This window comes from Alosa alosa, chromosome 19 (genome assembly GCF_017589495.1).
Source record: "Alosa alosa isolate M-15738 ecotype Scorff River chromosome 19, AALO_Geno_1.1, whole genome shotgun sequence".
Taxonomy (NCBI): domain Eukaryota; kingdom Metazoa; phylum Chordata; class Actinopteri; order Clupeiformes; family Clupeidae; genus Alosa; species Alosa alosa.
Window position 1 is genome coordinate 20,098,058 of NC_063207.1, and position 10,834 is coordinate 20,108,891.

General features: G+C 42.5%; 1 protein-coding gene across 6 annotated transcripts in view; it reads left to right on the forward strand.

Annotated features, from left to right (window-relative positions):
* prkd3 (protein kinase D3) overlaps positions 1-10,506 on the forward strand; it is a 47,985-nt gene extending 37,479 nt beyond the window's left edge. For all 6 annotated transcript variants that reach the window (XM_048228169.1, XM_048228168.1, XM_048228170.1 and 3 more), the window contains 9 exons: positions 1,438-1,723; positions 2,637-2,689; positions 3,022-3,094; positions 4,951-5,057; positions 5,481-5,642; positions 6,528-6,626; positions 6,760-7,027; positions 7,839-7,924; positions 8,162-10,506. In XM_048228169.1, coding sequence (XP_048084126.1) covers positions 1,438-1,723; positions 2,637-2,689; positions 3,022-3,094; positions 4,951-5,057; positions 5,481-5,642; positions 6,528-6,626; positions 6,760-7,027; positions 7,839-7,924; positions 8,162-8,335 — 1,308 coding nt within the window. In that variant the 3' untranslated portion in view covers positions 8,336-10,506. The remainder of the gene's footprint in view (positions 1-1,437; positions 1,724-2,636; positions 2,690-3,021; positions 3,095-4,950; positions 5,058-5,480; positions 5,643-6,527; positions 6,627-6,759; positions 7,028-7,838; positions 7,925-8,161) is intronic.
* The last annotated feature ends 328 nt before the right edge of the window (positions 10,507-10,834 follow it).

A 10,834-nucleotide genomic window follows, 5' to 3' on the forward strand; every position in this document is an offset into this window, starting at 1 on the left:
CACACATGCCATAGACTAGAGCATGATGGCATGTTAATTGCTGAATTGTACCATGCAGGGCACCTGTGTGTAAGGATTGCTTTTGCTATGTTTTCTTAACTGGCTAGTTAACATGTCTAGATAATTGACTAGCTGTAGCACACCAGGTCAGAATAGCATGTTTCAGTTATATGTTTTTGTGAAGCTCCATTTTCACAAACTGCTCACTCTAGCCAATGAGGTTTACACTACATAGTGTTTCATGGCATTCTGTATTGAAGACTTTCCATCTGTGATTTTTCCACTGAAGATGACTTATTGCTTACCGTATACCATCTTTTGGTATTCCAGAATTTTATTTTGCCTCTAAACTCTGTTCCCTTTGTCAGGAAGAGAAAAATACTATTCCGAATTCATTATGACCTCACTACATGATACTGAAACCAAATAGCTTTCAAATGACTGGGAAATCCAACCTAGATTACATACATATCAGTTGTGTGCCTTGCTGTTGCTGTGGACTTAATCTGTAAGCCTACTGAACGATGTCTGGGAGGGTTTCTTTCGGTGGCATGTCTACCGTGACCACTGTAACTTATGCAACTCTTTGCTGTCGTGTGACAAGCGGCATGGCTGCGCATGGCTTCTGTCTTCTCCATTTGGAAGTCATATGTCTCTCCTGTTTGAAGATGAGACCCCTGCACTTGTGGTTTATGTTCGCCTCTGATGGGGTATGGGGGGGGCTTCGAGTCTGTCTCCAGCTAACGACTCCCGGGCCTCCACCCCCTCATTGTCCAGTGGCCACCCCCATTACAGTAGTCGCTGTGTCTCGGTGGCTAGTGCCAAGCTGACTTGCGCGCGCTCACACACACACACACACACACACACACACATACACACACACATAAAGGCTTTGCTGCTGCCTTGTAATCATGAAGCTCTTCAGTGGGTTGAGTCACGTGGTGCGGCCTGCTAACCACAAGCACTTCATCCGATACTCTGTGCAGACCACAGGCAGTACACAGGCCCCTATTGGTGGAAGCCAACTCCTTCAGTTTTTTTTTTTTTTATTCACCGAGACTGAGGCAGAAGGCGGACTTTTAAAAGGGCTGGCCAGATGGCTCGCCTGCCTCATTTTGAAGTTTGGAGGGAACTGTGACAGTTCAGCAAGAGCAAATTTAGGATGCCAGTGTTTAGCCAAATCTAATAGGAGGACAGACCTATATTAACACCAGAAATAATGTACAATTACCAACATTATTATCAGTTCAGTGGACTTACTAGTAATGGGTGGAGACCCTGATCCATTTTTTGCATGCCTAATTAACGGAATAGTCGTCACTTGGAGTTGACCCTGGGGACCTTTCATTCTAGCAACTTCTTTTCACAATTAGTTAGCAACTGACCTTTCGAATTTGCTACTGGACTGACGGAGCCCGCTCTGCTGTTGACCCACAGGAGATTCCTCTGTCGGAGATACTTCAGGTGGAGTCTGCCAAGGACTTCAGAAACCTGGCTCTGGGAGGGACCCCTCACTGCTTTGAGATCATCACCGCCACCATGGTCTACTACGTGGGGGAGAACACGGTGGGCCCGCACCTCCACGTACCCAACCCCGTGCTCGCGGCGTCCGGCGTGGGCCTGGAGGTGGCCCAGGGCTGGGAGAAGGCCATCAGGCAGGCACTGATGCCCGTCACACCACAGCCCAGTGTGTGTGCCGCTGCTGGACAGGGCAAAGACCACAGTGAGTAGCCAGTGCATGGAGACCTTCATGGCATAGAGATGACTGGTTATCAGTCACAAGTTTAATAAGGGCACATGTCTTCATGTCTTCCCGTCTTTGACAGATTTACAGGGTTATATTGCTTGTATTATGAATCTTGTCGATGATAACATTGAATTGATTTCTATGACATGCCTGTCTGTTATTTCAAAAAAGATGGTTGACACAACCTCACACAAGTTTAGTTATAATGTTATAAAGTTATAATGAACCAAATGTTTAGTTTCATAAATGTCACCATTGAGAGAGGAGAGACCTTAAACATCTCATTGTGTGCCCGAGTTGGTGCAGACGTACAGTTGATCTCTGTTTTTGAGAAAAGATGAGAATAGGACCTGGCTCTTACCTAATCACAGGTGGGGATGGGCGACACATACTGTACCCATTAGCCAATCTCAATTAAGCAGGACTCCTGTGCTAGCTTGCAGTTGTCTCTGATTAAAAATGGCACCCCATTATTTTGTATTAATTCCAGAAAGAGGTTGATGGTTTGAAAAGCACATTTTTGCGAAATTAGTGTTATGTCATAATAACACAACCATATAACCTGCTAGTGTGTCTAGAGAGATGCTTCATAATATAGCCTGTCTAATTGAGAACAGTGTCTTTCTTCTCTATAGCATAACTGTGTGGATCACATTATTTTAATCATTCTGAGGATAATTAAATTAATCAAATTCTAAGTATTCAGGGTCAACTTGAGTATGGTGCGTCAGTTCCCCATCCTATTGTTGAACAGTCTTTTTCTTCCCATGCAGAGAGATATGTGCAGTGCACTTGAGCAAACTTGCAGTTAGTTCAGCAGGGTCACAGAGTCCTGAGGTGCCAGTTCTGAAAGGCTAATGGTCTATATTTTCTTTATGTGTTCCACCAGAGGAGCTGTCCATCAGCATCTCTGTGTCGAACAGTGAAATCCAGGAGAATGTGGTGAGTCTGTGGCATTTTTTACTGACACAGTTGCACAATTTCCCAGCATAGGCTTAGCTGCCATGTTTTTTTTTTCTTCTCCTTTTTCTTTTTATGTGCAACTTCTGTGTTCTTTACGGATGACAAATGCATTTAATCTGGTCTAAGTACCGGGTTGTTTGAAATACCGCTGTTGTCGAAGATGCGAGTGTGCAGAATTCAAAAACAATTAAGGACTTAAGCATGTCCATTTGTCCAGACAAAAAACAACAATGAAAACATTTTTGTTCACCGATCACTTTTAAAAAATAAAGTAAATATGTTTGACGTTACATACGTTTGCTTTTTTCTAGGATATCAGCTCAGTCTACCAAATTTTTGCTGATGAAGTGCTGGGATCGGGGCAGTTTGGAGTTGTATATGGAGGTATGGTTTGATTGCTCCTCTTTCCCTGACATTTGGGCATAAGTGGGATGATAGGCTCATGTCTGTGAAATGAAGACAACAAAAGCTGTCTGTGCGTGACAGGAAGCGAACATTTCTTTATTTGAAATCCACAAACGAGTTTCACCAGGAGTGCTGCTTGGGTGTAGAGAAATTAGTATTCTTCTGATGCTCTTCAGCTTAGAGATCCAACACGATTTCACATTTAGTTTAATTGATAGCCAAGCTCAATAAAGACTTTTTACTTACAAATATCCTCTTGAGTGCCTCAGACTCACTACTAGATTTCTTTATCTTAGCTGAAAGGACAGACCACTTATCAGGGTATATACTATATCTGTAATACTTAGAAAACAGGAAAGACCACTTTACACGTGTTGAGCTGCACAATCAACCCCCACCAGTAAACAGTTTTTGTTTCATTTCCCAGTTTCACTGCTCACATTAACCACCTTCTATGGTAACACTTTATAATAACTACACACTATGGAGCATTTGTTAAATATTTGTAAGCTATTAGTTAATGTGTTGTTCATCATTTGTAAAGCATTGTTCCTACATTAATTCTCATCTGTAAGTTATTTGGAAACATATATATAAATCTTTTTTTCTTGGTAAATAAGCCCATCTAAAATGTGTTTATTAATAGAATTTTCACATGCATTAAGCATTTTTTAAATGATGTAATATTGAACAAAGCATTGACTAATTTAGCTTGGCCAGGCCTACCTAGATCACCATAAGTCACTAATGTTTCCATTGGTCGGCAGATTACCTGCCCAATCGGTGCAGAAAAGGTTTCCCAATCGTGAGTGGCCAGACTCTATTCACTTTGTGAATTAGTTTGGTTTACCAGGCTAGTGACTGATAGCTTTATTGCAACATGTCTAGTTATTACACTGCAAAAAATGAATTCTAACCAAGTGTTATTGATTTTATATTAAGATTAAAAAAATCTATTTGGTATTGTTTTTTGAATGAGAAGACTTACCTAGCGCCCTCTCAAAAGATCATTTTGACTTAATTTAAGAAGACTTTAACTTATTTTAAGGAGTCTTATCAAGACAAATTTGCTCAACGCACTGGCAGACAAATTTGCTTGTTTTTAGGACAAATTTGCTTAACGCACTGGCAGACAAATTTGCTTGTTTTCAAGATGAGATGTCTTAAAATAAGTCAATTTTTTTTTAAAATTAAGTCAAATGATTTCACAAGAAAGCGCTAGGTAAGTCTCTTTATACTGAAAACAATACCAACTAGTTTTTTTTTATCTTGATATAAGATTAATAACACTTGGTTAGATTTTGTTAGATAAGCAGTTTTTGCAGTGTATAAAGTGTTACCCACACGACTCCACCATGTTAGTGTTAATTCCTTCAGCACAGAGAGCTGAACCAGCCCCATCATATCCCCAAACAGGCTGGTCAGCCTCACTCGATTTCAATACACTCTGATGTTGCTGAAGTTGCAATGATGATTGTTGGTGATGTTGTCTGAAATTAGGATAGGAAGACCGATTAATTAAATAAAAACAGAGGCCCCCTTTGGAGGGAAGGGAAGGGCTATTGGTCTTTTATAAATGCTATGTTGTCCTGTATCTTCTAGAAAACATATATATTCATAAAGATGAATGGAGCAACCAATTGATTGGTTAGTTATGATTGAACCTATTGAGTTTCTTTCTTTCATGGTTACAATGCCAGGAGCTCTACCTAGATGTTTTTCATACAGCATTGAGTGTATTGACTGTGTGGATGTGAATTTAAAGAGTTTAATCGAACACTGCATAATATTCTAAAATGTGAAGAATATTGAATGAAACAGTGTGTAATTTACAGGGAAACACAGGAAAACAGGGAGAGATGTGGCCATCAAAGTGATTGACAAAATGAGGTTCCCCACCAAACAGGAGAGCCAACTGAGGAATGAGGTGGCCATTCTACAGGTGAGGTGGAAGCCTGTTGTTTCCTGCATTTGCCCTCACAACACACAACATGCTGAAAGGGTGAAATTGCATATCAGAGGTGCGTTCAAATTCGCAAACATAGGCGAACGTTTGCGAATGTTTGCCAAGTGGTTTCTGTTTCTTGTAAACAGCAACACTCGCAAACAATCTGAGGAGGTAGATCTCCACGAACATACAGTGGAGCAGGACATGGAGCTGGACGAAGTGTTAACAGCAACAATGGAATGTTTACACCAAATTGTTTAAATGTAACTGTTCAGAGAAAACTGACCACTGTTTGCCAAATTTGAACGCACCTTTGATCACAAGTCTGACCGAAGGTTCTGGGTGGACTTTTTTCTTTGAGAAGTTTGGTCTCATGGCTGCCTTGCTTTTAAAGCATGACTTGTCTCTTTCGGTTAGAACTTGCATCATCCCGGCATTGTCAACCTGGAGTGCATGTTTGAGACACCAGAGAGAGTCTTCGTCGTCATGGAGAAGCTTCACGGTGACATGCTGGAAATGATTCTCTCCAGCGAGAAGAGCAAACTCCCTGAGCGGGTCACCAAATTCCTTGTTACGCAGGTCTGTACTTATCCTTGTGCAAGGGAGTTTTTACCATCTTTTTCTGTCTTGACAAAACAATTGGCTTGATACCTTTTCATACCAACCAGCTATAGCCACATGACAATAATGGTAAAGCTATAATTGTTATTGTAACATATCAAAACTCTACTGAAATATACTGGGTTATAGCAAAGTGGAGTTCTGTGTAGCATTGGGTGAATTCTGTGTAGCATTGGGTGCATGAGTTGATTGGACTGCACAGGAAAAGAAACAAGCTATCATGTGCATGGCCGTCTTTTTTTAATTCTCTTAACTCATCCATCTGTCCATATTTGATATGTGATTCCTCAATCCCCTTTTTCTCTCTCTCACTCTCTATTTCAGTGTGCCTTACGTTATAGCCACTGGTAGACACATGCACTTCTGTTTACTCTCGTGGTCTGTGGAGAGGGCTTTTTATTTACTAGGACAGTAGTCTGGATCCTATCATGGTTGGGCCCCTCCTGCTGAATTAGAGCTCCCAGGCCAGTGGCAGGGCTTGTGGGTTGATTGGAGCGGAGGGGCCCCTGAAAAGGGCCCTGGAGGGGGAAAGAGAACAGGAGCTCGTCCACTAGGCCGGAATATGCAGCTAACATTTAGCGGCCACAGCCGGACCTCTGATGTGGCCCGTGGGCTGTAGACGCAGGCAGATCCATCACTATCAAGGAGATGTAATTGATTATGTGTGTTGCCCGGAGATCTCCTCTTAAAAGGCTCGGCTTGTGCTCGTGATTGTGGCTGATTATGGCCGAGGGTGAATGAGCAGTGAGCGGCTCATTTTTCTCTCCGGTTTGGGATGCGGTGTGTGCGCACTTGCATTCGAACGTTAGTGAACTCAACGTGCGCCTCTGCTTAATCCAACAGATCCTAGTGGCCCTGAGGCATCTGCATTTCAAGAACATCGTCCACTGTGACCTGAAGCCTGAAAATGTTCTCCTTGCATCGGCAGAGCCTTTCCCTCAGGTATGCCTCCTCACCTGTTTGCGTTTGCTAACATCAGTCAACCGTAAAACTGTTTGTCAAGCATTTTCAACTTTGTAGGATTCAGGCAATTATTCAAAAAGAGTAACACACCTAAATGTGCGGCTACTTACAGGTGAAGCTCTGTGATTTCGGGTTCGCTCGAATTATCGGCGAGAAGTCGTTCCGGAGGTCGGTCGTTGGAACGCCAGCGTACCTGGCCCCTGAAGTGTTGCGGAGTAAAGGCTACAACCGCTCGCTGGACATGTGGTCTGTGGGCGTCATCATCTACGTCAGCCTCAGCGGAACCTTCCCGTTCAACGAGGATGAGGACATCAACGACCAGATCCAGAACGCAGCGTTCATGTATCCCCCGCAACCTTGGAAGGACATATCCTCTGAAGGTGCGTGTGTAAGGAGAGCGGGTTATAAATTGAAGAATCACATGATGATAGCGTGTGAATATAATGAGTAAGCGTCTGCTAAATTAATGAATGTAAACAAAACATTATTTGTCATGTTACTTTTCAGAAAAAAAGAGAGTAACGCGCGGGCTACACCGGGCCCGCAAAACAGCCATTGTTGTAGGTGTGAACCTAATGCTTCAGTTACATGCCCGGTGTAGCCTGCCTGTAAGACTCAGCTAATTGTATGGGTCGTGGTTGTAAGTTGAATCAAGTTGAATCAAGATTGCATGTGAATTGAATTAAAGTGTTGGCTAAATGATTTAATGTAAACAAATCCCCCATGTTTTGTCATGTTAGTGTCAAGAAAAAACCTTATATATATATAACCTTTATACATATAGACTCAGACTCAGCTAAACGTATCATGGCAGTGTTTAGAGAAAGGCCTTTGAAAGTAAGAGTCAGCTAAAAGTACAGTATAGGTCAAAGTGGTGTTTTCATGACACAGCTCATGACAGTGCTTCAGTTATGATTTTACTCAGTCTGAACAGCAGGGGATATTTGGTCAGAGTGAGAGATTAGTCTCGCCGCCCACTTGTCTGGGGTTTACAGTGAGATTGCATATGTGTGGCGTCCTGACCTTTGGAATTGTGAAGTCCTTATGAGTCATCCTTAGTCTGGCCAACCTCCAGTCCCCACTCACGGGGGTCATCTGAGGTCTCACCTTTGGTGACTTTATTCAACAATTTCACAAACCTTAGTGAGCTACACCTCCTCTGAGCCTAGTTTTTGTGTGTTAAACCAACAGCTACAGATCTCATCAACAACCTGCTCCAGGTGAAGATGAGGAAGCGGTACAGTGTGGACAAGTCTCTCAGTCACCCGTGGTTACAGGTATACAACCACACTCACCTAGCCACAACCACACACTCGTGCGCACGTACACTCACACACACACACACGGACACACACACAGACACACACTCACGTGACACGTGTAGTTTTAGAGAGGACCAACTATAGACAGTATACAAGAGAGTAGGTTGAAAGCAAAATGTCACTGTGCCTCACTGTTCCTCTACTCTCTCTCTCCACCTCTCTCCACCTCTCTCCCACTGCGGTGCCCCTCAGGACTACCAGACCTGGCTGGACCTGCGGGAGTTTGAGACGCGGAGGGGGGAGCGCTACATAACCCACGAGAGCGACGACGCTCGGTGGGAGGAGTACGCCAACCAGCACACCCTTGTTTACCCCAAACACTTCATCATGGCTCCCAACCTAGATGACATGGACGAGGACCCCTAGAGGCCTGGAGGACCGCACGGGGGGGTGTGTTTGTGTGTGGCCATATGAGGAGTGACAGCAGATCTCTCTGCTTGTGAAGAGACTCCAGGAGGACAGGGCTTGTGGGCCGCTGTCAGTACATGAGACTCAGGCAGTGCAGGACGGAGGGCACTGTTCTCTCAATAGACATGTGATCGTGGGCAGTGGGCACCAGGATCTGAAGAGGTGCTGCGAATGAACAGGGGGCAAGTTGAGGCCCACGTGGACAGACTTTAAGGGACACGTTCTTTTTCCCTTATTCTCTTCTAATATATCTATATTTTTATATTTAAACATGCATTCCTTGCCTTTAGAAGGGCGATCGCCATTCTGTGTTTTATCCTTTTGAAAGCAGAAAGAGGGCAACTGAACATGCAGTAGTATAACAATATTATTATTAATGACATGAATAATAATATTAAATGTCATTTTAATTGGGAGAAGTTGAGATGTTTGCTTGCATGATTTTTTTTTTTTATAACGTGAATGGGAATTGTTTGTTTTTCCTACTTGTTATTTCAATAATGTTTGAGGGTATTGAACTGGAACACTTTTCTTATATATTACAGTGTTATCTGAGAGACTAGTTCTCTGTGCTGCGGCTCACCCTTGATAGCCTTTGATGCAAGCTACTGGACCATAATTAAGAGACAAGAAACTGGCTGCTACAAACAGAAATTTTATATTTTTATGATAACAAGACCAAAGATACACAGCCAGGGCATACTGACAAGCATTTTTTGGGCACCGACTCCAGCCCTGATCTTTAAAATAGATTCTCTATTGATAAAAGACAATGAGCTGAGTTCCTATAGGTACCAAAGACCAGTCCCTTTCAAAAGCAATATTTCCACTGTAAAGCACAGGGAGTTCTCTGAATCCTCAGCCGTGAGTCTTTTGAATAGAAAGCGTAGTAGTCTGTCTGAAACATTGAAAATGGAGCTCTAGCAGAATGCAGTGGTACCAGATCATTCAGTGGTGTATGATCATTCCCTTTGATCAGTAGTCAGGATACCCACCACTTCTGCACAGTATATTACAACCTTCATGGTATTCATGGCTGCATAAAACTAATGAGAATTCATGACACTGACTATCATATTTTGGAATTTTGGGCTATAATCATGTGAATTTTGAATGTTTGTTTTTGTTGAGAACAGATACCCTAGTGTGCAGCCCACTCATAATGTCTTATGGCCAACTTTTTTAAAAAGCATTCCATACTGAACATTTCTTATTTCACGTGGCTTGTCATTTAACATGTTGGATAACACTAATGTTGTCTGCAGGATTGTACGTCTATGATAGACAATATACCCTAACTCTAGCATAGGTTTCTTCAGTTTTTAATACACATTCCAATGCCTCAAGGCTTTTCCTGGTGAGTGTGGGGTTGACCTCTTGGTCACAATGGCACAAAGTCCCTGAGAGTTACAAGAGTCCTTGCCTTTCTGAAGTTCCGGAATAATTTCACTAGATTGTGACACATGCGTGCTTTCTGTCTTTAACTTTGAGAGGAGCCAGTTGTTATTGTCTGCTTTTATAGTTCATCATGTTGGTATTGCAATAAACTCTGTAACATGTTTACTCTAAATCCCTTACACAGACAGGCTTGCCTTCGGAAAAAAGAGTGGACAAGAGGCTAGGATAGCCTAACTGTCTGTGATGTGTCTGAATACTATAGTGTTAAGCCATTGCCCATGTCTGAATGCCACATCTAGTCTTGTAGGCTAGACAATGATGGCGAAGTTTCCACTTGAAATGAACTTAATAGGGTTTTGGACTTAACGTCTAACCACGAAAAGAACAATGTGTATGTAGCATTCAAAGGAGTTTGAATAATGTCAATGTCACATTGAGGTTAGAATGCTCTAAAGTAGAACCCCACTTTTCTGCATGCCAACGTCTGTTCACTGCCACTGGGATGTCATATTTCTGTTTCAGAGGCCAAATTAACAAACTTTGGCAGATTGAAATATTGAAGTCTTGTTTAGAGTGGCAAAACACCATCTCAGCCGAATGTGACATTATGGTTTGGGATTTTGGAAAGACCACCCTTGTACTGTCTATGTTGCCACTGGATTGGCAGTTGGACGTGTTTTGTATATTTTAGTACATACAGATTTTAATAATAAAAAAAAATATCAACCATTTTTTTTGTTACCCTCAAGTCAGACTTTTTGACTTCAGCTGAAGTCTTACTTCAGACTCTTTAAGTCGCTTGAAACTGAGCATCCATGAAAGAGCCAGTAATGGGTACTGGCCAAATGTGTGCATGAAAGAGAAGGTGAGATTTAGAATTTAGAAAGGAAGAAAAATCTCTTAGCCCACGCTTGTCGCAGAACAGCCACTGCCGCTGGTTTTTAGGGTTTACGGGTGTGTGCGTTGCGTGTATGCTGCGCCTTAGCATGTGTTTGTGCTTGTCTGAACAAGTGTGTGTGTGTTTGTGTGTGTGTGTGTGTGCAAGGCTGGGGGAAGGGA